At 52.0% G+C, this 26665-nt stretch overlaps 7 protein-coding genes across 7 annotated transcripts; 3 read left to right on the top strand and 4 right to left on the bottom strand.

Annotated features, from left to right (window-relative positions):
• Positions 1–677: 677 nt before the first annotated feature.
• Positions 678–8900, bottom strand: QC761_311530 (uncharacterized protein). The gene is made up of 6 exons (XM_062878280.1): positions 5516–8900; positions 5114–5450; positions 4603–4764; positions 3985–4529; positions 3027–3929; positions 678–2938 (listed from the first exon to the last, which is right to left on the bottom strand). Exons 1-6 carry the CDS (start codon positions 8469–8471, stop codon positions 951–953), a joined length of 6891 nt encoding a protein of 2296 aa, XP_062734042.1. The 5' UTR covers positions 8472–8900; the 3' UTR covers positions 678–950.
• Positions 8901–9001: 101 nt separating this feature from the next.
• On the top strand, positions 9002–11473 carry QC761_310420 (uncharacterized protein). Its single transcript, XM_062878187.1, has 3 exons — positions 9002–9083; positions 9260–9746; positions 9810–11473. The coding sequence occupies exons 2-3, from the start codon at positions 9506–9508 to the stop codon at positions 11042–11044; spliced, it is 1476 nt and encodes a 491-aa protein (XP_062734041.1). The 5' UTR covers positions 9002–9083; positions 9260–9505; the 3' UTR covers positions 11045–11473.
• A 2696-nt stretch (positions 11474–14169) lies between these two features.
• CTR3_2 (Copper Transporter integral membrane protein that functions in high affinity copper transport) lies at positions 14170–16088 on the top strand (the record flags this gene model as incomplete). Its single annotated transcript, XM_062878188.1, has 3 exons — positions 14170–15734; positions 15806–15894; positions 15979–16088. The coding sequence occupies exons 1-3, from the start codon at positions 15304–15306 to the stop codon at positions 16086–16088; spliced, it is 630 nt and encodes a 209-aa protein (XP_062734040.1). The 5' UTR covers positions 14170–15303.
• Positions 16089–16551: 463 nt separating this feature from the next.
• On the top strand, positions 16552–17433 carry QC761_310450 (uncharacterized protein; the record flags this gene model as incomplete). The annotated part of the gene is made up of 1 exon (XM_062878189.1): positions 16552–17433. The coding sequence occupies one exon, from the start codon at positions 16552–16554 to the stop codon at positions 17431–17433; it is 882 nt and encodes a 293-aa protein (XP_062734039.1).
• A 288-nt stretch (positions 17434–17721) lies between these two features.
• QC761_310455 (uncharacterized protein) lies at positions 17722–18431 on the bottom strand (the record flags this gene model as incomplete). Its single annotated transcript, XM_062878190.1, has 2 exons — positions 17722–17977; positions 18067–18431. 2 exons carry the CDS (start codon positions 18429–18431, stop codon positions 17722–17724), a joined length of 621 nt encoding a protein of 206 aa, XP_062734038.1.
• A 4748-nt stretch (positions 18432–23179) lies between these two features.
• Positions 23180–24439, bottom strand: QC761_501550 (uncharacterized protein; the record flags this gene model as incomplete). Its single annotated transcript, XM_062879398.1, has 1 exon — positions 23180–24439. The coding sequence occupies one exon, from the start codon at positions 24437–24439 to the stop codon at positions 23180–23182; it is 1260 nt and encodes a 419-aa protein (XP_062734037.1).
• A 603-nt stretch (positions 24440–25042) lies between these two features.
• On the bottom strand, positions 25043–26396 carry QC761_0059130 (uncharacterized protein; the record flags this gene model as incomplete). Its single annotated transcript, XM_062872553.1, has 3 exons — positions 25043–25639; positions 25783–26091; positions 26355–26396. 3 exons carry the CDS (start codon positions 26394–26396, stop codon positions 25043–25045), a joined length of 948 nt encoding a protein of 315 aa, XP_062734036.1.
• Between the last annotated feature and the right edge of the window lie 269 nt (positions 26397–26665).

Raw genomic sequence — 26665 nt, 5'->3', positions numbered from 1 at the left:
ATTTAAGGGTTCTCGACTGAATACCACGGCATGCGCCGGTGGTTACATTCCACCACGTCTCCAAGTGGATCTCTCACCGGCTGTTTGAGCCTCGAAAACGAGACATCCCAGACGTTGGATCGGGTGTGCTCGTGCTACAAGGCATCGACGGGTCCCTCCTGGTTCTGAAGGATGGCCTTCACATCAAACAAACTCTTGAACATCATCACCATCTCAACCAGGCTACAATTTGCGTTGGTGACGAATCCGGCGACTTGAGTTATAGCCAATCGAAAGCCGCAAAGCTCTTTGCAAATTTCGCCTGCTGCCTTGGTGTCTTCCTCCGCTCGGGCATGCTGACTCATTAAAAGCGTAGGGCTCTCCTCCCTACCGAGCGGGTGGACAACCCAAGTCTATTTTGCTGGCGTGAAATGTGTTGACGTATTTCTGACGGCCATGAGGATAGAGCCTCAGTCTGTTGAAGGGAGGTAGGAACCATTAAGCCTCGGATCGTCCACGTTGTCCAAAACTAGTAACCACGGCACCTCTGACAAAGAAGCCTTGGTCAAGGTTTCCGAGTAGGTAATAGCAGGAAACTTGAAGTAAAGTAAGGGACGATCTGGCTTGACAAGATTACGCAATAACTTCTTCCTACCGTTCTTTTTTAATTATAAATCCAAACATTTATAGGACTGTATCCAAGCGATAAAACTTCCTTTCCTAGCTTTAGCTAAGCTATGAAGCCTTCTATTTTAGCTTTATCCGAGCTATAAAAGTTTCTATCTCAGCTTATTTATTATTTCTCTTGTGTAGAGTACGTAATTAGGTAGGTAGATAAAATTGCCTAACGATGTACTCAATCCACGACCCTGATCAAGCAGTGGCTGTTGCCACTGAGTGGTGTAAGTGGTGTTCCTATTTGTGCCACAAATTGCCAGCGTCATACAGAGTACAGCGTGAACACCGGAACCTCACACGTTTCCCAAGTCAACATTCCCAATGAAGTGCGACCCTCCGGCGCACCTGTACCCCGTATCTTGCTTAATCCACGGGTACCCAACAGGGCAAACGCCCATGGCCTTCAACTTTTCCTTGATTGCCTCCTCCTTCCTTCTTCTAGCTTCCTCCGCCAACAACCTGGCCACAATCCTCTCCCTCGCCTCCTCAGTCGCTTTCTCCTTGGCCTCCAGCAGCTGCCTGTATTCGTCCTCACGCTCCTCCTCCGCCCGCTGATCCCGCTGAAGCTGTTCCCAGACCGCATCACTGACACCTGCGTCTCGCTTGATCCAAGAGTCTTTGTTGTTTGGGTCCGTTGTGCTGACCTCGGGAACAGTGGGTGGCTCTTCTTCTTTGTCCTCAACAACCGGTTCTGCTGCAACCTTTTTCTGCTGAATCTCCGTGGCAGTGGTGGTACGCGTAGCCGGTCGATGGGGAAGTCCCTGCGGCGGCGGGGCTTGCGGTCGACGGAGTATCTCCTGGATGTCAATCTTTGGCGCATCAAAGTTGCTTCGAGAAGCCCGCTCATTCAGCATGGTCCGCAGCGCGGTAGTCACGACGACCTCGGTCAGCACCAGACGGCCACTGGCAAGCCCGGTCTTGTCTGTCAACATATTGTTGAAAATGGCCCTGGACACACTCTGAACATCGCGCGCGCTGGCCCAGTTGTCTTGGGCGGCGAGGTGGGTAAAGTAGGCGATGACCTCCCGCCTGAAGGTAGCCGTTGCTGCAACAAGGCATGTGAGATCAAAATCCTTGCCTCTCCTCTTGAGCCCCATCCTTTGCTTTCCGAGCAATTCGCAGAGAAGTTTCAGACACTCATTGGCGGTCAGCGATGGGAAATCAATCACAGCTGGGAAGCGCGAGGTGAGGCCCGAGTTGACGGACATCAAGCGGTTGATGTCCTTTTCGTAGCCCGCCAGGATGATGATCAGCTTCTTGACGTAGCGGTCCTTGGTGACGGAATCCATCAATTCGTCCATGGCTTCCTTGGCAAAATGTCCCTCGGCTAGACGATACGCCTCATCCACAAACAGTACCTTCCCAAGAGCCTTGTCCAAGAGTTGTTGCACCTTGGGTCCCGTCTGGCCGACATATTGTCCGATGAGGTCAGTAGCAGAGCACTCCACCACTTCTGCAGTTGACAGGAATCCCATGTCGTAAAATACCTTGCCCATCTTCTTCGCGGTCGTCGTTTTCCCAGTGCCAGGTGGACCTCGGAAGAGAAAGTTGAATGGGATGTTCTCCTTGGGGTCCATATCAAGCGACTTGAGCGTGCGGACTGTTTCCTGGTATCCCTCGAGAAGCTTCACAGTCTCCTCACACCCAACCGTGCCCTCAAATAACTGCTTTACGCTGGTAGTGGACTTGTTTGCACGGTCGAAATTCTCATCAAAGTCCACGGCCTCGAAGAGACTATCCGATTTCGCTTGGCCTTTGCTGAGACGTCTTTGGTGGCGAGCCTTGGCTGCATCGAGCAGGATGTCGATTTCGCCAGCATTTCCAAAGTTGGGTCGATTGCGAGCCCTCTTGATCATCTCCATGGCAACAGCAACGGCTTGGGGAGTGGCTTGGTATGCCGCCTTCTTGAGCTTGAGGTCAAAGATTTTACGAACGTCCTCGTCCGAGAAGTCCTCAAAGTTGAACCCAGAAGCAATGGGGAACCGCCGGCTCAGTCCAGGGTTAACGTTCTGGAACATTGTCTCCATCTGATCCTTGTAGCCCAGAAGCAGGACGCAGCGGTCGTCGCCGGGGACGCTCTGCACCTCAGCCACAATGGTATCGATGACAGCGGTTTTGTAGGGGTCCGAGACTGAGCCTTGGCTGCCTCCTCCTCCGTAAAGACCATAGGCTTCGTCAATGACCAAGACCTTTCCAACAGTTGCCGCCAAAATTCCCTTGGTCTGCTGTTCTGATTGGCCCAGAGCACCGCCAACAAAGTCTGACGGGTTCTTTACCACAACTGTTGACAGTTAGCTTCTCGCCCAGAACAGTCGAAGTGGTTACTCAAAGATTCCAAGCCCGTAGAGACCAAAAAACAAAATACATACCTTCGCCTTTGGAGAGCAAACCGAGTTTCACCAAGATAGCCCCGTACAACTTCGCCACAGTCGTCTTGCCCGTGCCAGGATTTCCCATAAAAACCTTGTTGAGAGAGTATTCGATAGGTGGCTTCTCCTCCAGTTCTCGCACATAGTTCTGTTGAATACTGTCGACAAGCGAGCGAACAGCATCCTTGACAGACTGAAGGCCAATCAACCCTTGAAGCTCTTTCCAGGCGGCGCAATTGGTCAAAGCCTCCGCAGGCTCCGGACCGATAAGGTCTTCTTTAGTGAAGAAAAGGTCGTTTGGTTTGGCTCCTTTTTTCCTCTCACGTCGTAAACGGTTGGCTTGGCGCCTCGAGATGATATCCAGAACGTTCTCAACAGCGCGCGCATTGCCGAATCCTTCCTTACCCCGTCCTCGCCCGATACGCCGGCTCACAATCCGACAGTAGAGCCCACGTAGGCCATCGGTGCAGTCCATCGCACCGTTGTACTTGTGGTTGATCTTGAGCTCGAGTATTCTCAAAAGTTCATCATCGGTGTAATCGGCAAAAGTCATATCGACTGGGAATCGGCTTGGCAGTCCAGGGTTGTGTGCAAAGAAGCTCTCCATCTGCTTGCTGTAACCAGCCAGGACAAAGACAATCTTGCCTCTCTGGTTCTCGACTTCAGCCAGAAGGTAGTCGAGAACAGCGGCGCCACCAGGATTGTTGCCGGACGTGAGTTGGTATGCCTCGTCAATGAAAAGAACACCGCCGCCGGCGTTGAGGATTCCATCAATCAGCTTGGTACAACCAGAAACACCAATGTTCGCCAGGGCTGCACCGGTCTTCTCCTCGAAACAGCTGCCCGGAATGACGCAAAGCTCCGTGAGAAACTCTGCGTACAGACGGGCCACAGTGGTTTTTCCTAGAGAGAGAGAGAGAGATTAGACCTGAAGAGTGAGATGGCGTGGGTGACTTACCAGTTCCGGGGTTCCCCAGCATGGAGCAGCTGAATCTCTCCTTGGCCAGGGATACCTCTTGCCGCAAGGCCGTATCAACCTTTGACTTGATGTTCAAAAATTCTTGCTTGACATCCTCCAGCCCGATCATGGCCATCAGCTCATCAAGTGCCTTGCTGTAAGTCCCTGGCTCCGACTGCTTCAGAAATTCCCATTCTGCCTTTGACTCACTTGTCCACTCCTCGGAAGACTTGGCTGACGTTTTCTTGGTGCTCTTGGAAGTGGCTGTATCCTTTGATTTGGCTTGCGTCTCTGCACGTTGCTTATTCTGTTGACGGAGCTTGATTTCGGCCGCTTTCAACGCTTCGAGGTCTGCCTTTTGCTGTTCAATGGTCTCGCTCCGGTTCCTTTCCTCGGCGTGATACTTGTTGACGCGCCTCTGATGTTCAATTTCGTCTTGGATCTCTTTCAAGGTGCGTGCGTATTCCTCCTCGCGTGCTCTGCGTTCTTCCTCCAGCTTCAAATCTCTCTTGGCCTTGCGTTCCATCTCTTTATCCTCCTTGATGCTGCTACTGTGTTAGTTGAAGTTTCCAACGCGTAACATAATCACCAATGAACGCGTGGAGGATGAAAACATACCAGTTGACACATCCCTCATTCTGCCTCCCACATCGCACTTTCACCTTGTGCTGTCTGGCGCAAACTCGGCTGATGAGTTGATTGCACTCCGTCCTGGAGTGGTCGTCAACGCGGTGGCAGCGAGATCGACATTTGTGAACGCCACATTTGAGGAGTGTATCACTGTGTAGAATCCAGTTAGCCCTGCACCTTGTGAACAGAATAATAGAGCTGCAAGATAGACTAGAAGCCAAGGGGCCACAACATGGTGATGATAATACGCAAGAGAAAAGAAAGAAAGAAAAGGGAAAGACCAAAAACGAAACCAAGAATAGGGGGGGAAAGGAGAAAAGAGAAAACACAAAAGGAAAAGAAAAAAGAAAAGTAAAACGAAAAGAAAAAAAGAAAAAGAAGAGAAATGAAAACAAACAATGTTACACCGAGTGCCAAAACCCAATGCTGAAAGATGATATGCTGAACAGTGGTCCTGCCACTGTTTAAAAAAAAAAAAACGTTCGGGGCCACAACATACCAAAGCTCAGTGCACCCTCCGTCAGGGCAATACTTGTCAAAATCAACAGGCTCCTTCAACAATGCCAGAGTTGATGGGTGCTTTTCGCACTGGACTGGAAGTCCGTCGTAAAGATTGCCGTTCTTGTTCAGAAGCTCAAAAAAAGGAGCCCAGGCCGCTCTACCCTTTTTGCTCTGCTTGAAGGTGTCCATGTTTCCGATAAAAACAAGGCAGTTGCGGGCTCGTGTGATCAGAACGTTGAGTCTCTCCGGGGCAGACATGAAACCGACATCACCAGCGCTGTTGCTACGCGTGAGGGAAGCAATTACGATATCACTTTCCTCTCCTTGGTAGTTGTCTGTGGTCGTCAAGTGTTAGTCTCTTTTGCAATATTTCTGTGGGTGTATGTCAAGATGCTCTCACCAATGGTCGATATCCGGACAGGCTTCTTGTCAACCTTGGCAGCGGCCTCTGAGATCAAGCCGGCTCTGATCAACTCAGCTTTATCCATCTCGCTAATCTCAAGATCATGCTTGTTCTTGGAGAATACGTCTCGCAAAACACGCAGTTGACCCAGATAGGGAGTCAAGACGACGATTTGGTTGGAGCTGTAGCCCTGCTGTCCGAAATACTTGACACAACGCAAGACCATCTCGGCTTCAAACTGGTTCTTTTTGCTTTCTTTCGCACCTGGGTCACGGCGGTCCTTGACCGCTCTGTCGATGTCTTCCGGCTTCGTGTGGCTCAGAAACACAACTCTATTCTGCAACCCACGAATGCGTTCGCGGCCGCTTGTCTTGGGGCCGTCGAGAAGCTCAGGGTATGTGAGCTCACGGGCGAAGCAGGAAATCTCTGGAATCATGCGGTGCTGTTTCTGAAGAGTGGCGTGCTTGGCTCCCTGAAGGATCAGCCTCTCAAAAAGAGATCGATTCAGGTCGAATCCGTCACCTCTCTCGACTGATAATGCATAGTTGTTGATCTTGGGCCGCAGCTGCTTGTGATCACCAATGAGAACAAGCTGCTTGACGGTGGGTGAGAGCGCCGTCAGAATGTGGCTCTCAAGGATCTCTCCGGCCTCTTCCACCAGAATGACGTCTGGTTCAGCAGCACGGATCAAACGAATATGTTTGGCAGCGCCGGTAGTGGTGCAACCGATGATGCTTTTTTGACGCACGATCTTGTTATCAGACTGACTGAGCTGGATCTCTAAGTCTCTCTGAAGATCTCCATACTGGCGTGCTACCTCCTGCAACGTGTGTAGTCGTTCTTCAGCCATGGCCTTGGTCCATCTCTCAATATGGCTCAGTCGAATCGGGTGAGGCATCTTCCAGACTCCACGGGAAATGTTGGGGATGTTATTCTTGAAGATGCCAGGGCCTTGGCCAGCCATCCACAGCTTGAACAGATAGTCTTCCTCGATTTCCTTGCCTTTTTGGCCGGTCCGCCGCCACCCATCTTCGCCCTCGGGAACCTGAAGAGCCTGCAAGAAGTGGGCATCCGGATCCGAAAACTCTAGGTATTCTGAAATCTCCTGCCAACGAAATGGTGAGTGTAAATAACTCTGTAGCATTTGCTGGAGTTCTGTGGCCAGCTTGGCTGCTTTTTGCCTGAGATCGTCGACAATAGCCCAACCATCCCGGCTGCGTCTATAACTGCCCTGTTGCGCAGAAAGAAGAAGGGCGCTGGTTCTATCTGTGCACTTCGCCTTGGAGCCGATACGGACCATGGCGGTGTCAGGAATTCCAACATCGAGAAGATCCTCCATGAACTGGTCCAGGGCATGATTTGTGTAGCTGAGAACGAGAATCCTCAAGCCCGCCTTGTGCAAACAACGGGCAATCTGAGCGCCGATGAAGGATTTTCCTGTACCTGGAGGGCCTTGCACGAGACTCACAGGCTTGGTCAAAGAGGTCATGAGGGCCACCAGCTGGGACTTGTCAATCGAGATGGTGCCGGTTGGGGTGTCAAGGTCCACAGTGCCCTCGCCGGCGAGATGTCTACTGTCCTCAACAAGCTGGGCCACCAAAGGCCGTAGCTTGGGGGGGATGCTGAAGTCAGATGTTGCTATGAGTGCGGGATTGACCAGCAGGTCCATGAGAGGCATGTCGGTGGATCGTTGGAGGCCCAGCAGAACGGGTTCGTAGGCAAAGACTGGGGTGCCGACCAAGATGAACTGCACAAACTCGCGTCTGGGCAGGGTGAGAGCGAGGATGGCATTGCGAAGACCATTTTCGTCGGTAAACTGTAGTGAAACGATGGGGGGTGACTTGGCGAGGTTGTCGAGGTCGCGGTCGACAAAAGCAAAGCCAAAGATCTCCTTGTCGCGACAGAGGACACCAAATGCTTGGTGGCGGAGGAGATTTGTTTCGTCCTTGAGGTACTTCTTCCGCTCCTCGGGCTTCATCTTTTCGAGAAAGTGCAACCCTTCAAAGCACCTGATCAAAAGGGTGCACGGTTTGGCTTTTCCCTTCGGCTGCAAGTTGCCCACGTCAATTCCCACTAGATCCAGTCGGCCGAGCATAAACGACTTCCGATTGTTGCCGCCCTTTTTGCTGCCCATGGCCACCTGCAGGTCTTCCCTCAGCTCGGCCAGCATGTCCTCTCGCAGCAGGCGAAACTGGTTGTCGAGATGCACACTCGGTCGCTTCTCCAGGTCAGTCTCGCGCACATCAACCGCCGTCTGGTAGAACGGGAGCTGAGTCGATAGGAACTCGTCAGTCGTGGGATAGATGCTAATTCTTCGAAAGTCGGCCAGGTCATTGTCGTGTCGCCCTCCGGGTCCCGCATTCCCGACAACACCTTCCTCAGGCGAGCCCCGAATGCGCAACACCTTTTGAATCAGGTAGCCATACTCGCGCGTCACATGGCCCTCTGACTTGAGGAGTCCCTTGGATTCAGAGATGGCCTTCACATCATCAATCACATTCACGTTGGTGGTGGGTGGGAGAAGCGCAAGCTCAAGAGCCAGCCAAGCGAAGCCGCAGAGACTGGCATCAGGGATCTCGTGGTTTTTGAAGAACTTGACCAGAGCATTCCATACGGTCGGAGGCTGCGCAATGGCCAAAAGGACGTGCCGCAACAGCTGCCCGTTGGCTAGAACTTTGATGCCAGGATGGGACAGGTACTGCAGGAATGGAAGCGTACTGGCAATCATGAAGCGCAACGACAAATCGGCTCGGACCGAGTCCCTGACAGAGTCAAGACCGGCAGTGCTCCCAACGATAGTTTCGACGCAAGCACTGGGGTTCTCTTGACCTCGGACGGCCTCGAGGAATAGCTGGGCACTCTGGGGAGTCCCGATGGATCGAGCCCCATCAACGGTCTCTCGAAAGAGCTTGCGCAGGCGATTGGCTCTTACTGAGTTGTCGGTTGATGCCATGGTTGATTCAACAAAGGTGGGATGAAGAGGCTGGATAGAGTTGTGTGCAGAACTTTGGGAGAAAAAATCACAGTCATGTTCAAGGGGTTACCCTAAGATATCAAAAGCCCTGTCGTCCTCCTTCCTCCTCAAACCCGGAGGCATACCCTTCTGTTTGCACACGGATGGCATGCCTGTTTTCATAGGTCCATGATGCCACTTGCTGTATCCCGTTTTGTGCGACCCGGTCAACGGCCCCGCAAAGCCTCACTTTGGCCAACGAGGACGGCCGCCATTTGGACACAACGAATCACATTGCTTGTTGTGCTGCGTCTCGGGCTGTGTTGGCGGCGGGCCTCACTGCATCGAAGGCAAAAGATGCCTAATGAGCGTATCTTTTGCGCAAGACTGGAACACTGAAAGCCAGACTTTTGAATTACCTGATATTCCTGGTGTCCTTGTTTGGAGAGTTGGTCATCAGGATTTACCCTGCGGGATGCAGCCGCTCTGTCCCGTGTGGCGTTTCTAATACGGCTGCCCGAGGTGTGTACTTCCCCCACGTTGTAGCCCAGCTCCTTTCCTCTCATCATGCCGAACCTAGCACCCTCATCACAAAATAGTTGACACTCAAAAGTAAGTTAACCCATGTTATACTATAAACTATACCTCGAAAGTAAATTCATAGGCCTTTGAATGATCTTCTAAAGCCTATTAACTATCCTCAAAGGCCTATAAACTATGTTTTAAGGCTTATTGACTATCTGTAAAGACCTATGGACCACCCTTCAAGGCATGTTAGCCTGCTTTAGTATCTCAATTATTTCGTGGCAAGTGCCGCTGTGAAAAATAAAGGGGTGTGAGTCGATACGGGTATGCGTTTGCACCCCAGGTGCAAACGCAACGGCATCGAGTCGCCGGTCAACCAGCGTGAGCCGTCATTTATACTCTGTCCTCGGCATCCTTCCTGCATTGAAATTCAACTAATACATCGTTCATTCTAATCCCTCTGCTGCATCGCTTCTTCCCATATCTTCACCATTGCCCAACACCATACCATGACTTCGACTTGGTACAAATCTCGCAGCCGCTACACCAACCGGAAGTATGATGATGCTTCGAAGGCCCAGGCATCTCCTCCTCCGCCATTGGGGAACCTGGTTCAAACCATCGAGATATCTGATCTCGATATGAATCTCAACAGCAAGATCGCCTCACCTTCAATCAGCGACTGCAGACTCATCACATCATACAACTGGCTTGAGGGGAAGGAAGCCGCACCAACGATCCTTGTGCCTGGTAAATCTGCCTTTATCCGTGCATCAGAGATGTTGCTGACAGAATGCTTGTTCTTGACGATAGCCAAGCCACCTTTGTGGGCTCCAGTTGCATCTCCGTCGCGTCTCAACGAAGACAATGGGACTTACTTCCGAGACAAAAACGCGGCCCGGTTCCCGAAGCATCCACTGGAGCCGTGTGTTATTGCTGCCATGGAGGCAGACAACAACATCTCTCCCGAGGTTGATATCGTGGCTTGTGGAAGCACCTTGGGCAACCTCCTTCGCTTTGTTCGCCGGCAAGACAAGCCGTTCCGAATCCTCGTTGACAAAATCCACAATACCGTCTTCTTCACGAGACGTGAGAACACACCCACCGAGATCATTCCCGGAGTCCGTGGATACGGTCACAGCTTTCCCGAGGCTAACACCATCTGGGAGCCTGATGTCAAGGGGTCGGCCTCGCACCAACGCATCGTTCGATATACCTTCGGTGGTCATCGCATCCTAGTTCGCTTCGAAGCAGATGGATACATCAAGCCCCATGCTCAAGGCCCTTCCTCGGTCAATAGCACCTCGTCCACAACCGTCAAGGATCGGACATCTCTTGCTGATTTACTCTCTGAAGCTGACATGGGACTTGCATCCCAGACCACTGCTACATTAGCCGAGACCGCCATCAACGTCAAATTCGGCGGTGAGCTTATTCCGCAAGCTCAAGTCTTTGATCTCAAGACCCGTAGCATCTACACCAAGGACAAGAAGGATCATCTTGCCGAGGAACTGCCCCGTCTATGGGTCTCCCAAATCCCCACGTTCATTCTCGCCTTTCACGCCCAGGGGCTGTTTATAAAGGCGGATATTCAGATCAAGGACGTCAGGGAGGATGTCCAACGTTGGGAGTTGGATCACCAGGCTGAGCTTGCACAGCTCAAGAGTCTCATTGATATGATCATCGAGGTTGTCTCCGACATGCCTGACCAGAAGATGGAGCTGAGGTATGCGGGAATTGGCGGGCTAGAAGTACGTGAGCGGCTTGCGGATGTGAACGATGCGCTTTCTGATGCAGTCAAGGCTCGGTGGGGGTTGCAGGGTGGGGCCTTGACAGATGAGAGTGATGATGGGGTTGGCGAGCCTGAAACTCAGGGATCTGATCATGACTCTTTTGACCCCGAGACTGATGTCAACAAGGACGACAGCGATGAAGATCATCGGTACTACCACGACAACCTGTACGGCTACGACTATGAGAAGGAGTTGCCCGATTACACAGCTTGTTCGGCAGACGAGTGCGGGTACTGTGGGAAGTGTCCTTACTAGGTTTCGGTGAGAAGACGCTCAGTTGTTGCAGTTGGTGTAGGGTCAGCGCCAGTTCGATCCTCTTGGCTGGAAATGGACGGGCAGACTGGGGCACATCAAACACGGAGGCCACCAGCCACACCGAAACTACTGTTGCAGGGTCCATATTGCTCCCCGAGACTACGTGCAGGAGGAGATTACCGTCGGAGTCGGCTACTGGGACTATTCTCGTAGCTATACGGCTTTCCGGTGTTTTGATGTTCTCGATCTTTTTCCTGTTCACATCAGTCATCTCGCTTTCATCCCTTCACACTTGCTTTTGCACGTTTGCCCAAGTCGGCTTGCATTTTGTTCCCTGTGGTGTCTTCTCGCCCATGCGGGGTTGTGATGAGATACCCTGAATGGTGCTCAACGATGGCTGTGTGGAATACTGTCTTCTACTAGATTGGTATAGTCAAATAAACCACCTGCCTAGGTACCCGTCTGGTGTTATTTTACTTCAAGTGGAAGAGCTGCAGGTAGTAACCGCCGGGCCGGCTGCGCTGGTGTATATCTCCGATAACTTGCATAAAGTCCAATCAGGTTCGGTTTCAGGCCCCTTTGACCCCTGGATTAGACTTCGATACTACATTGTTTAATAGCTATAGTGTCTGTCGGTAAGACGGCTAAATAACCAGCCGCATCGACCTTAATGTTTTGAACTTCCTTTGTCTCGTTCCTCGTTCGTGACATCTTCCTGTGGTCTGCCAGCTAGGTCCTCCTCACTGCGTCAATGGCTTTGCCACTGGACAACGTCGGTCCTGTCACGACGGTTTTCACCGGGCCATCAACATGTCTCTCTACAACTTCCTTCATCGGAAGTGGCATTGCGGGGTTTTACGTCGCGGCCTTTTGGGAAGAGGCCACTGAGTGCTATCCACCGGGCACTCAGTCACTGAATCTGCATACGGTGTACTACTATTCGCCTGGCATATGTCCCAGCGGATGGGCACCTGTGGCTTCTCTGGAAAGCGATTTTCCAACAACAGCATCTGACTACTCGCAGAAAGCGTTAGCTCCAAAAGGAACGACGGCTTGGCTGTGCTGCCCCTCGTGCGTGTAGATCTGGTCCTTTCTTCTGAATATCCATCTCACATCTCGTGCAAACAGAGGTTTCACTCCTGATAGGCCATGGGCGTCAACAAATTGGGCCAACACAAGGGACTGCGCTTCAACCATACCACGGCACTCGACCATGACGAACGTCTGGGTGACCACTGAGCCAGTTGGGGCCTTGTCCGACATCATAGCAAGCACGAGGCTGATGGTCTTGGCCAAGGGAATACCGATAATGTGGCAGGAGAGTGACAGCGAAGTCGTCAACTGGTGGAAGACCGCCAACCCGCTTCTCGCCACACTGACAACCACATCCTCCACATCCCCAACCGGTCAAACGATATTTCGACCGGTGACTGAACCAGGTGGTCCAGTATCGACAATTTCGGGGGGTACAACACCATCGAGCACGTCCGAGCCACAGCCCGCGATCCAATCCTCCGAGCTGTCGACCGGGGCCAAAATCGGAATTGGTGTCTCGGTAGGAGTAGCCATGATTGCAGTTGGGATAGCAGTCTATTTCTTCATCCGGTTCATGCGTGCATCAAAGTCGCCACCACCTCCGCATGATGTTCCAAAAGGCCAGGAGAAACACATGGGGGGATTGGAAATGGAAACCAGGGCAAATGCACATGAGTTTGAGGCTCCCAGGCAGGTATTTGAACTTCCCACCGCGACAAGATATTGAGGCGGCCGACAAGATGTGTTGGGCTAGTGGCCTAGGTAAGTCACTGGCCGCGAAAATGAGGGCCAAAAGGCCAGAAATTGGTTGACAATTGGTGTTACAATATTGGTTGGTGGTTGTTCAGTTCAAAAGTAAACAAATAGGAAAATCCACCTTAAGAGCAACCGGATTTGGGTCTGGTGAAAAGGCGGGCCCTTTGTCAGGTGCCACACAAAATGTCATAAAAGGAAACAGTAAAAGACAGCAAAAACATACAACACTAGGGAATCCCCAATAGTCACTCACCTGAGCACTGATCCGGCCGCCATACACCATGGCTGGGAGATGCAAGACTCCAAAGACTAACCCCTCTCAACTTAAGGCAATAACACAAACTGTGAGGCTGTCACTTGAACCTAGAGTGCTGGCCGTGGACCCACTCGTTGTTCAAGTGCTTGGTTGGCCCAGCCAGTGCAGGGCGGGCTGGCAGCTGGCGAGGCCGGCTGCCCAGCTACTGAGGGGCCACCTCGTTAAGTCATCGATGTGCTCTTCTATGATCGCTTACCCAGGTCGGCTACCATGCTCAGGTCGATTTTGGACTGCCTTCCGGTTCTCAAAACACCATACAATCACTACACACCAGACTCTTCCTTGTCGGTATTGCCTCAGCATTGATCACCGCCCTTCTCAGCCTTGGGGGTATATCTACTCCTCTGACCGCTTCCGCGTGGGATAACGAATAACAGCAACATCACCAGTCATCCCATGCAGACGTCACTTTCGCCCGAGCTGGGTGACCAAAGGTCGCACATGCAGCCACGCCTGTCTCGAACCAGTGTCAAGCGGCCTGGATATTTGCCAACTGGTTTGTCTTTCACCCATTGGTCATTTGGCCTGCACCGACATGTGCAATTTCAATAAAACAGCGATGGAGGTTTAGATAACAATTGTTAAACCCTTCCACAAAACAGAACCAAGTTCTCCCTGCTAGGTTTCCCTGGGACTGTTTGTTCCTGCAGAACCAGACGATAGAGGTATTCTCTTGGTCCTGGCTTTTCTAACCGACCCGTCTTCAGCCGACTGATCAAGAACAACATATTCGCCAAGGTAGCCGTTTGCCACATATTTTATCGAAAGTCTCCCTTGCCAACGGACATACGCTGTACATCATGGCCGACCCGGGAAATCCGGACGTCGTACAAACACAATGGTCGATTGGCAACACACTCTTCAAGACAGCCGGCTTCTTTTGGGGCCTGTTCCGTGCGTCGCAGCAAGAGGGCTTGCAAAGCTCGGCGGTCCTCGCTCTCGAAGCACTCGGGTCGAGTATCATTGTTCACCCTGACAGGATCAGTGACGGAATGCAAGCTTTGTCAAGCAGAGGCCAAAATGAGAGACTAGGGAGCTTTCTGGTCAACATTGGAGTCAGCTCAGAAGGAATCTCTCAGCTTATCCGAAAGCACGCACCCCGTGATGTCACTCTTTCCTTTTGGCAACAAGCCTCAAGGCGTTCCTGGGGAAGCTTCCGCAGCCTCATCAATCTCGTTCCAAGCACCCTATGGCGAACAAATTCCAGTCAGACACAGGGTTTCGATGATAACAGGGCTGTCAGGTGCGCCGTGTTCACAAGGTAGAAAATCGTATGCATCTGAGTGGCTTTGAGCAAGATAGAGGTCGGTGGAGATATCAGCTGCTCTTGGCAGGGCGTGGCGGCCATCAGGGTCCCTACCCGAGCACTCTTGCCAAGTGACCAGCTCCCGACTTCCGACTTCCATCTCCTGAGTCCCGACCGGAGTCCATGACGCTGACTGCAAATCATCAACTTCATTCGATGCTTCCGTGTGAAGTTGTGCAACCCGCCAAGAAGGCACCACATTGCAGCTGCTATCCAGAAACCCAGAACACGAAAACGCCATGGTTCCATGCAAGCTCCCATCGGTTGTTCTGCATTCATTGGTACTGCTCACATCACAACCGTTGGCCACAGGGATCTAACGAGCCATCTACTCGCTCAAACGTGCTCAGTGTGGGCCCACCCCATCTCCCCCCATCTCGGTCAAGCCAGGGTGAGTCCATGATGTTCACCAGTTATCATCATATTTGCTGCAGCATACACCTATCACAACATGCTCATTCTCCATCCATAACAGATAGTGCTTCAGGAGTTGATGGTTTCTTTGACCCAAAAAAAGAACACTTCACGTCTCACGAAAGCGCCACTCTCTTGTGTTTAAAACAAGGTATTAATGTGGTGCTTGTCCGCCGCTGATTGCCCACCCCAACAGCCTCTTTCTTTCCTGGTACACTTTCTCGAGAGGCGTTCTTCCCTCTCAACCTTATTTGGACCTGCCCTGGGCACCCCGCCCTCGAAAGAATTACCACAAAACCTTATCCAGCTCAACTTTTGACCACCAATTCATCTGTTGATCAATTTTCACTCAGTTTTGCTACAGCTTCAATCTTGCTACGGCCTCACTTCAGACACAAACAACAGTTAATATTCCGCATCCACACACCCAAAATGGACCACTCCAACCACGACATGACACCCACCTCAACCATCACCAGTGTGATCGCCAAGATAACCTCGACCGCTGCTGCTGCGGCAGCCGGCGGCGGCCATGGCCACGGCGGCGGCACCGGTTGCAAAATTAGCATGCTCTGGAACTGGAACACGATCGACTCCTGCTTCATCTCCTCGTCGTGGAAAATCACCTCAAACCAAATGTTTGGTGGGTCATGCGTCGGCGTTTTGTTGCTCGCCATCACGATGGAAGCCTTGAGGAGGTTGACGAAGGAGTATGACCGGTACCTGGTCAAGAAACATCGTGAGGCATTGGCTGGGCAACACAACGTCGACGTTACGCAGGGGTACAGGCCGAAGATCTGGGAGCAAGCGGTCAGGGCAGCCTTGCACATGGTACAGTTTGCGGTGGGATACTTTATCATGCTGTGAGTTTGATACCACCTTTCTCTTGGTTGGGTATTTTGGGTGGTGAGCTAACAAGAACTTGGAACCACAGGTTGGCGATGTACTACAATGGGTACATCATTATATGCATTTTTCTTGGGGCATATCTCGGGTCCTTCATGTTTCACTGGGAGCCACTCGGTGCGCGTGATGCGTGAGTCCTGCTTTTTTTTTGGTGTTGTTCGTCTACCTCGCACCATGTGCAGTCTCGCTAACAACTCACAGCGTGGGACAAACAACTGCCACGAAGGACCCCACACTTTGTTGCCATTGACCAAGCATGGCGAGGTGTTGACTGGTTCATTTTTGATACATTAGACATGGATACGAAGTAGTTATATGATCATGCAGGATGGCCACAGCGAAGAGTTGAAGTATTACGACGACAGGATCATGAAGGGGTGTTGGGTACAGCGTGGAGTTGTTTCAATACCAAAATAATGTCTCACCAATCAACACTTTACTGCCTTGTGCAGAACTGAAAATCGATCGCTTCTCATTTCGTGAAGAGGAAGAATATCTGCTCGCTGCCAACCGCATGGTACCTCGTATGACAAGGCATCGCCCCGTGGCTTGGCAACCGATCAGGTGCTTCGCCTGCAACGCTTGAGGTGTTGATTGGACCAAAGGGTGGATATCGTGTGTTGATTGTTATGATATCATGCTGAGTCATCCTGATCTGGTTAGACCGAAATTGGATGCTCACCCGAGACAGGAAGTCGATAAATAAATCCGAGGAGAATGTAGGGGAAACATGAACAACAACAAACTGGAGCAATCAGCACCCCTAAGCAACACATGAGCTTTCCCGTCGACAACACAGCAGGAAACAACAACGCAAACATCATGGCATCAGACCCTCGCCTGATCTACTACGACATCGCCTTTGCCGTCCCCCGCGAAAAAAACACCGCGGCCCCTAACCCCTGGAAGGCCCGCTACGCCCTCAACTTCAAAGGCGTCCCCTACAGGACAGAATGGGTGCAGATGCTCGACATCACCAAAGTCCGCAAGGGGCTCGGGGCGTCGGCCTGCCGGAAATTCGCCGACGGGACTGATTACTACACTCTGCCGGTGCTAAAAGACAGCACAACCGGCGCGATTGTCGGCGACTCATTCGACATTGCGCTCTACCTTCAGGAGACGTTCCCCGACTCTGGGTCCGGGGATTTGTTTCCCGAGCAGCCCGACCTGAATTATGTCTGTCCTGGCGCGGAGGAGGTCTTGATTCCGCTGAGCAAGAGGGAGGATGTTCAGCACAAGGACTATTCCAAGTTCAACACGAATGTTGATTGGGCGTTCACCCTGCACACGGCGTTGATGGCGTCGGGGATGAAGTGGGATAAGGAGTTTGAACAAGGAATCAAAGACGAATTTGTGAGACGGCTTGGGGCGAAATCGTGGGAGGATATGGGGGTTCATGGGGAGAAGAGGGTGCATATGTTGGAGTCGCTGAAACAGACATTAACGGGCCTGGCGGGGTTGTATAAACGGAATGAAAACGGGCCCTTCCTGCTTGGGGACAGGGCTTCGCACGCCGATTTTATTGTGGGGGGGTGGCTGAGGTTTATGGAGAGGACGTTGCCTGCGGACGAGTGGAAGCAGGCCGAGGGGTGGCATGATGGGGTTTTTGGCAAGTTGCATGCGGCATTGCAGGAGAGGTTTGGGGATGTCAAATAGACGGTTGAATATGGGGAGTCAAAAAGGCATCACAACTTGCATCAGCATAAGTATCGATAACGGTGTTTCTCAAGAGGTTTCCATCTTTCAAATTGCCCCACTTCGGATATGGCAACAATAACTCTATAAGCTCATCGCCAAAGATCCGTACACGTCTCAAAGGCAATAACCATGACTCAAACAATTCAAATCAACCGGGGAGATTGGAGGTGCCGCTTAGTTGTAGTAGATACCCCACTCAACCGTGGCATGCCAGGGCTCTGCAAGTCGAAAGACCATGTTGTTAGCTCAAGATACCATATTCTGACAGGCAAGGGAATAGGAGAGAAAAAACGTGCCGCATTGCATATAACCCTTGGTGCCGACAAGCTCCTGGCTCTTGTCATCCTTCTTGGCAAACTGCTCAATCGACTTCTTGATAGCGATGCGAAAGTCCTCACTGCCAACATACGAAGGATAGTCGGTCTGGCTAACGATCTGGGCGCCGATGACACAGGTACCCGACGACGCAAAAGCACGCTGCTCCCACATGTGATCCAAGATCCTATTTGGAGAGAAAGTACGTGTTTGTCAGCTTGCGAGACACAAATTGTGACGTGGAACTGGCTGGGAGCAAACACGCGGACGGCATACCAAGGGTCGGTTTTCCCGTCCAGACCGTTGTAGACGTCCCAGCAGTCCTTCACTAGGGGAGAGCCGTAGCTGAACTGGTCAATGACGGTGGTGTCTCCGCAGGCGTAGACTGTGTCGAGAGGGCCGCCGCCCTCGGTGGTGGGGCGAGGTTTGATGAGGCCGGTAGAATCGCCCAAGGCGTTGGTGACAGTGCCGCTGTAGATATCCGTGGCACTGGGCAGTGTGGTGCCTGTGGTGGAGAGCTCGATGCTGACGGAGGTTATGAGGGTGGTGTCGACCGCCGAGGTGGAGGTATCTGTGTCCTGAGCATAGCCAGCGACGACAAAGAGGCTACCGAAAGCCAGGACGTTGTTGGGGAATTGCATGATGGCAGATTGGGAACTGATTGTTTTCGTTCTGAAAGCATGGAAGACAGCAAGTTCTGGAATGGAGACGAAAGGACAATGTCTTATGGACACTGGGAGGTGGTAGTCACCTTCCCTGTTGTGGTTACGCTGATTGCATTGTGACTTGTCTCGCGACACCTATCCGCGGCCACCAGATGCACCTGCTCCCAAATGCCTTGATGATGTTTGTTGCTTGGCTGAGTTACCTAACTCGCGCCTTCCCAGACGCAACATGTCCACCGCGAACACATGTTTCAGGGTGGAACCTTCCGAAGCTCAACTCTTCTGCTCAAGGTAAGTGCGATGTAGGCAAGGAATACGGTTATGATTGTGAAGAGGGCTGCCCTTTTTCTGAAGGAGCCACGCTGTCGACAACATCAACCAGCACTGCGCAACGCAAGTCAATACTTACCTTGAGGGTGGCACGTGCCGAACCTTAAACCGACCACCATGCTTCATCTCGCGCCCAGATACCTATATAGTCACACCCGACAAATTTTTTGGGGCAGTCCGTATTAGTCTCACAAGGTGAGCGAAAGGTGAGCGCAGTGAGCGTATTGCCGATAACCCTACAACTTCAGACTCTTCATGGAAGGAAAATGGAGCTATCGGGGGTTTAGTCGTATGGTTCCTGCTGATGTGGGAACTGATTGCTTCTTGGCTCAGAGGCCGCGAACTTTGAATATGTCAGCTGGTACAGAGCAGGCAGCAGACGTCGGTGAACGCGAGAGTGGCAGAGTCAGGAACGGTCAGGGGCAAATCGGATGGGGAGAGGAGAAGCGGCAGCAGATAGCGTAAAGGTATGGCTAGAACACGAAGTGGCTGGCTAATGCGCAGGGATACATGGGCTCCTGCTTGAAGGAACGCCGACTAGCGTCCGTAAAATGAAGGCGTCGGGCGGTCTTCACTCAGAGGCAATCTTACATGGGGACTATTTGCAGCCAGATTGCTTTGTTGCTGTCGCAGGCATTGAAGAGACGCCACGTGGTCACCTCCTTGGAGCTTCTAGACTTTGTTCGCGCCCAATACGTTGCAGTTCCGAGAGACCGCCCCTTCATGTTTACGGAACACACGCCGGCAGGCCAGTTGATTAGGCCCTGTCTGGTAGGTGGAAGCAATTACCTTGAAGACTCTCGGGTTCCTGGACTGCGAGGTACGACGGTGTGAGATGACACCGAAGGAAGGCAAGTATAGGGAACTATGCTTTGCAAAAGAAAAAGAGATAGGGAACTATACCCTGCCAATAATATTATAAGTATTGAACTACAGGGATCTATGCCCTGCAAGAGAGTGTAGTGAACCAGTATATTGAACTTTGACTGTTTGACTTAATCTTGAACTTAAGGAAAAAAAGAAAGGACAATTCCAAACACACTGCGAGAAGCACTTTATGGGCATTGAAGACCTCGTTTTCCTCCTTATCTATGACAAGGGGAGTATCTCGGCTTGGAACAGATAGTTCAACTCAGTATAATAATCTGTTATAGCCTCAAGGTCCTTGCCCCCTTACCATTTAGGTAGGAAAGGCAAGGCCTACTTATAATCCTCCGGATCCCCAGGACCGTTCTAAGCTCCCTGGTCCTCCAACCTGTCTTATCTGTCTGCCTTAGCCGGGCACCTCCTTCGGCGTCCTGGCCACTGATTCCATCAGTAATAGGTACATATGATTCTTGTCCTGCAGTCTTCTTGCAGCTCGTATGGGTCCTCAGTCTTTCCTGCCCAACCTACCCGTATCGGCACCCTGGTCCTGCCTTCGTGGTGGTCGCCGTGATGCCTCCGATAAGCCCCGGTAGGCTCAGTTGGTTGCCGGACCCAGATATCCTGATCCTGGGCATATCGTTGGGCCATTGTTGGTTGGAGTGTGTACTGTCTAGGGGGCTGCTCTCGATAAGAAAGATTCTGCATGCCGCTCAGGCATGTTGATAGTGCCGTATTATTGCCAGGTTACTAAATCCTATCAGTTGCAACCGGGCATTAACCCTCGCCTGATTGAGCTGTTAAAAGACGCAGAGAAGTTTGTATTCAGTCACAGATCGATCATAGAGCGGCCCCCCTTACAGATATATGGCTCCGCGCTCGTGTTCAAGTCCGACTTTAAGCGATATCAGAAATCGGTATTAGAAGAAATGACTGTCCTTTATCGAAATGATCACTGGCATTAGAGACCGCTGGGGTGCGCACCGGCAGACGCTCGAGGGGCATAGCCACTCGGTCTGGGCAGTGGCGTTCTCGCCGGACGGCAACACGCTAGCGTCGGCTTCACACGACGGACCATCCGGCTCTGGGATACGGCGACCGGCGCGTACCGGCAGACGCTCGAGGGGCATAGGCACTCGGTCTCGGTAGTGGCGTTCTCCAGGAATGGTCAATGTCTCGAGATAGACCGAGGGCTGCTAAGCATAACCGTAAATTCCGACGCTTCAAGCAGCTCTGGAGACCAAAACTCGCCAGCAGTTTTCTCTTCGTCGGCGACGATTGGGTCACAAAAAATGGGAAGAGCGTTCTTTGGCTTCCCGCCGACTATCGGGCAACATTTGTGGCGGTTCATGGTCAAACACTCATCTTAGGACATGCCTCTGGCCAAATGGCGTTCTTTCGGTTTGCTTTTACGGAGTGATGGATTTCTGAAATCGTTGGAATGTTATATATTTTAACATCTCTGCTTAAGTGGAGGGCCTGGGAGCCACATCTGCTTTATACCATTTACTTTACGCCACCAACGTGGTTCTAATCGATACCACTTGCCACTTCTCTAAGATTGGCCGCCGTCGGTCATCGGCCGCGACAAGCAACGGAATATCCATCTTCCAGGTATGACGCAGTTGCAGCAGCGCAAGATAGTTATACCCAGCTGGGAGAAACAAGTGCAGATTTGGTATGAAGTACAGATAGATGAATATCTACCCTATTCCAACAAATTGAGGTATAAGATACTAAATTCGACCCGAAGTTTACATGGAAGGGGCCATGGACAATCCCGCCCTCTGGCGGAACTGCCGCAGCATCTCGGGACATTTCTCGGAATGCGCAGCAGGTTCCCAACTATCGTGCTCGTGCCTATACCTTTCCCACTTGACCAGGTACTCCATCCGCCTTCCTCGTCGTCGTGAGTCCAGAATCTCCTCGACCTGAAAATACTCGTCTCCTCGAATCTCTTCGGCTATGGAGACAACTCCTGAAGGCAGAGCGCGCCCTATCGAGGAAGTCCTCTCTGCTAGTGACTTGCGCCGCGGGCCTTCTGGTACGCGGTCATTTCGTCCGTGATTCGTACAAGGATTCCACGAGAACTCCACCTGAAAAGTCGCTACCCCGTCCACCCAAACATGCTTCAGGACCGCTTGAGAACCGCTTCAAGTGGCCATTCCTCAAAGCTTGCGAAAGCGGCCTCGACTGTCTTCTCTTCCGAAGCGGACCCCCCTGAAGATCGCGGCTTAGAAATGCTGCGCTGACTTTGGCGGCGCTTTAAGCCTTGGGTTGGTGGTGTTTGAGCCTGTAGCGATGGGAAGTCGGTGCGACGCAGACATATCTGCCGCTTGGGCGCTGTTCTGCCGGTTATAGGGGCTGAAGTGTTTACCTTGCGGCGCTTCCCTCATGGCGGCCGGACGATATCCTATCCTTGCCCTGCTTGGCGTCACTCCCCACAATAGGGGAGCAGTCCTCCTCGCCGTCGGTATCGCAACGTCGTCGTCGTCGACGATGACCGATGTTTTGCTAAAGTTGACCCGCTCCTTACTGGCGGACGGCTGCATAGCCAGCTCGGTATGAGCCATCTCACGGTCGTTGTTACTCTCATCCTCTGACAGCCTTAGTATGTTTGCCCGATCCTCCTATGCTTATAGCTACATAACAGAACCATCCTCATCCTGCTCTCCTCTTGTCATCTAAAATCTGAGGAGAGGTAGGGCGGTGGTCCGCTTTGAGATTGGTATAGCAATGTCCACCAACAACGCGCTGGAAGTCGATCCGGTCTTGGCTGTAGGGCGTCTGCAGGGGCAGCCCAGCATCGGCCGGTTCCGCGTCGTCACGCTCGCTACCCTCGTTGTCCACCTTGGCCTCGGGCGACTTGGCATTTGGAAGCCAACGGTAAAGATGCAGACAGGTTCAGGTGCCCGGCACATTCATCATACTGACGACATGGCGACCCCGCGCCCACGAGCGTACGGCAGGATACCGGTGTGACAAGGGCTGGTGTTCAGGGCTTGGAACAACATAGTTTCAATTGATTTGAATAATCTACAGTGGCCTCAAGATCCTTGCTGAGGGATCTTTTCATCCCACTGCTCTGCTCTTCTGCTCATGTATTTATCTCTCTCACTGTAGTCCGTGCTTGTGATGACCTTAAGTATCTGCCAAGTCCATCACATCCTTCTGCTTATACATGAGCCAATGCCTCTGCTGCTGCCGCCTGTAGCCTGTTGCTTATTTCACTTCCCAACGACTGGCTCAGAGCTTTCAGTTCACTGTGTTGTTGGCTGTGCTCCAGGCTGCGAGTGGTTGACGTGTGACAACAAGCGAAGCAAGGGCCCTAAAACATACTCAGTAGGCCTTTAAAGATAGTCAACAAGCATCAAAGATAGTTAATACGACTTGAAGATAGTGGATAGGCCTTAGGAGACCTGAAAAACGAGCGGAAATATAATAGAAGGTATTTAAACATCGTGATAGGCTTTAAACGATTAAATACCAGCTCTTTTGGCCGTTCATTACATTGCTACGAGAGATGTAAACTATACGTCTGAGCCGGACATAGAATTCGAGTCTGACTCTGGGCACTCATTAGGATCTGCCATCGATGCCGGCAAGTATCTCACAAAAGCAAAACTCGGGCGTGGTTCATCCAACATACCACGCTCCCGTAACTTACTCCTCCACTTCATTACCCACTCCTTCCAGACTTGAAGGGCTGCTGCGACCTCCGGTGTCAAGGTGCGGTGCTTTATGGGTTCCAGGGAAAGCAAGTCGTCCATGCCAAAGTGAGGTCTTGGCTTCCCGTCGACGTAAAAGGTAATGCCGTCAAGGATACTTTCGTACACCATAAGACCGAAGCCTCGTGAGAGCCACTTGAAGTTAAGCAGGGCCCAGAGGGTGTTGGCAAGGTACAAGCCATAGCGGTCGGCGTGTCCGAGGGTGAGACGGCCCGCGTGGCCATACATCCCTCTAACGGTCTCCAACTTGGTGGGGCCTGTCCATGTGTATGGAGAATTGTCAGGCGGCCCTGGAAAAACGTCATCTTCTCTCGAGGCTCCGTAAGGCAGGTCGGAATTGTGGTCAAGTAAGAACCGCCTTGGTCCACTTGCTCGCTCCCGTCTTTCGTCATCCATTTCAGTTTCCTCCTTAGATGTTACGCTAATGATGAGATGTTGGAGTGAGTATCTGCTTCTTGAAAGACAGCCGCGATTTTCTCTTTGATAAGCGGGAGAGGTCAGGCCCCGAGGCCCCAAGGCCAGGAAGGACGCTAGCAGGCGATAAAAGTTCCATGAGCCGGGAGGAGGAGTTGGGTAGTTGTCTGCATCGAAGTCAGACGATACACCGCGGTAACGGCTTAAGAACTCCCCCTGCCTTCCTGCTGGTACCTCGTCGTCGATATCCTCCACGTCCATTATGCGGAATGACGCCTGGAGAGTATCGAGGTTGATCTGGCTTGGGAGTGGACAACACACCCAGGTTGGGAAAAGTCCGCATTTGGCAATGAAGACGACGTCAATCTCATAGGGGTGGGATTGGGCAGTGGATAAATTCAATAGATACTGGACGTCATAGCGCAGGATCCGGCATGTTAAGAGAAGTGACAGAGCGGGTGGTTGAGGTGGTGTGGTTGGTACCCAAATGTCCCAGTCATCGCGGAGCCGGACCCGAGGATCTTGGAAAAATAGGTCGAGGTGATTATAGAGCGTTACTGTTGATGTCCAAATCACAGAGGCTAGGACTTTGTGGCGGAGTTCGGTTGAGAGGGTGGTTAACGACACTGGGCTGGCCACTTCCGACATGGTAGGTTGCGAGCGTTGCTTGTGGGTATAGAAAGGGCTCCCTTTATTTTGGAGAGTCCGTTGAAAAAAGGTAAACTGTGGACTATAGAGTCCTACCACAAATCGAGAGCGCGGTATCTGGAATTGTGGTTCCAGGGATGGTTGGTCGGTGGTGGAGTTCGTGTTAACAGTGTTGGAGAAAGGGCAAGCCGTCCACTATATACGGATATGCCTTGCCAGTAAAACGACGCGGTGGCCCAAGCGTCTGCGCCAAGCCACCTTCAGTTAGGCAGGTTGATCAAGCGTCGCCGTCCGCCGTGACATCGCTCCCTTTTTGAGAGCGAACCACGGCTGTAAGTGCCACTTCAAACTCGACATCACTTGAACATGTGCATTTTCAGGTTCACAGGGCATTCCATAAGAGATCTATTCACAGTACATGCGAAACACAGAATCACGCGCAACCAAAGCACAGCATCATATGGGATCAAGGTTCTGTTCATCCATCCGATCATCTACATACCACTCATACTTTCTTAACAGTGGATAGACATAGCTACAATCCTAACATTTATTGACTGCGCCCCTTATTCAGAGGACAGCAACGCAAACATAGGCATTTGCTCACATACCAGTGCAGTCGTTTTTAACTGCCGGGTTCCATTTGACAAAGTTGGCCTGGGTAATGCCGTAGCGTTGAGTGATGGTCTGGCAGGTCTGACCAGACTGGACGAAGTGGAAAGTCTTGCACGCGGTGGTCATACCGCTCTGGTAAGGGGTGGGTGTCTGGATGCCATTGCCTGGGTTGACGGGCGTGGGCGTGTCTCCGACAATGGAAATGCAAACGTAGTAGTCGAGCCACAGGAGACTCCAGTCGGACTTGACGTAGGGGTTCCAAGTGGTCAGTTGCGCCACGGTGACGCCTTTGGAGGCGGCGATGGTGGCGCACGTGTCTCCAGACTTGATCTTGTAGAAGGAGTCACAGTTGTTCACCATATTCGGCTGAATAGGCGTCGGGGTGGCAATACCGTTGCCGACGCTGGTGGTGGTGCTCGGCTTAGTCGGGGTGTGGCCGATGATAGAGACGCAGGCGTAGGCATTGGCCCAGAGTCCAGTGCAGGTTGAGCCCACGCTCGGATTCCAGCTGAGGAACTGAGCCTGGGTGATACCATGTTTTGCCGCAATGATCTCACAGGTGTCACCAACTGCGACGAAGTAGAACTCGTCACAGTTGTTCACGATGGAGGCTTGAGTAGGCGTGGGGGTGGCGATGCCATTCCCGGTGTAGTGGGCGACGGTTCATAGCCGATGATAGACACGCAAGCATAGGCATTGGCCCAGAGTCTGGTGCATAACGCGCCAACATTGGGATTCCATGCCTTGAACTGATCCTGGGAGATACGGTATAGAGAGGCAATCGTCTCGCACGTTTGACCGGCCGTGACAAAGTGGAAGGCGTCACAGTTGTTGACGATGCTGGCCTGGGTGGGAGTGGGTGTGGTGATGCCGTTTCCGGGTGTCGTAGTGGTCACTGGAGAAACAACGGTAGATAAGGACGGAGTGGTGGTGGTTGCCGCTTTGGTCGAAGAGATACCCGGCGCAGGTTCGCCGTAAGCCTCAACACAGTACGACTTCCCGACCTCTACCGAGCAAGTAGCAGAGAGGAAAGGATTCTAGCAAACAAGTCAGCAAAGGTCTCCGAACAAGTAAGGGACTAACTCAGCCCAAAGTGCTGCTTCAGAAGACTTACCCATTATCTAAACTGAGCCAAGGAAATAAAGTTCTCGCTAATAATAGCGTCGCAGGTAGTAGCCGACCTAACATCAGCCCACTAGGTGCAGTAACTCGACGTCTTAGGGTCGTAGGGCAGCGATAGCAATGGGCCATCGCGTGCTTCCAACAAAGGTGCATATCTGCCAGTAGTCCCAGCCGTGACAAGGCCGGCGGCCAGAACCAGAGCGTACGCAGAAGACAGCATGGTGACTGAGTAGAGATGATGACCCGGTTGGCTGGTGGACTCGGATTGAAGAGAGAGCCTGGTGGACAAGTCTTCAGGTCCGAGATACCGAAGGATTTCAGCTCATTATATAAACCAGCAGGACTGGACAAGCTCTCTTCTGGCCGGATGTCAGCGCAGAGTCTCATTATTCTGAGCACTGAGCCTTAAAGCCATTCATAGTCCGCCGAGGCTAGGCCCTCAATGCAGCTACAAGTGGATATACATGACTCCATACCGAATCTTAATAG

This window comes from Podospora bellae-mahoneyi, chromosome 3 (genome assembly GCF_035222275.1).
Source record: "Podospora bellae-mahoneyi strain CBS 112042 chromosome 3, whole genome shotgun sequence".
Classification (NCBI taxonomy): Eukaryota; Fungi; Ascomycota; class Sordariomycetes; order Sordariales; family Podosporaceae; genus Podospora; species Podospora bellae-mahoneyi.
The sequence above is the reverse complement of the archived record's forward strand: the minus strand, read 5'-3'. Positions and strand labels throughout refer to the sequence as shown.

Excerpts from the sequence above, each read along its gene's own strand:
- QC761_311530 (XM_062878280.1), bottom strand. The coding sequence starts at position 8,471 with ATGGCATCAACCGACAACTCAGTAAGAGCCAATCGCCTGCGCAAGCTC. Across the intron at positions 5,451-5,515 it reads TGTCCGGATATCGACCATTG|ACAACTACCAAGGAGAGGAA; the intron begins GTGAGAGCATCT and ends TGACGACCACAG. Across the intron at positions 3,930-3,984 it reads GCTGGGGAACCCCGGAACTG|GAAAAACCACTGTGGCCCGT; the intron begins GTAAGTCACCCA and ends CTCTCTCTCTAG.
- QC761_310420 (XM_062878187.1), top strand. The coding sequence starts at position 9,506 with ATGACTTCGACTTGGTACAAATCTCGCAGCCGCTACACCAACCGGAAG. Across the intron at positions 9,747-9,809 it reads ACCAACGATCCTTGTGCCTG|CCAAGCCACCTTTGTGGGCT; the intron begins GTAAATCTGCCT and ends TCTTGACGATAG.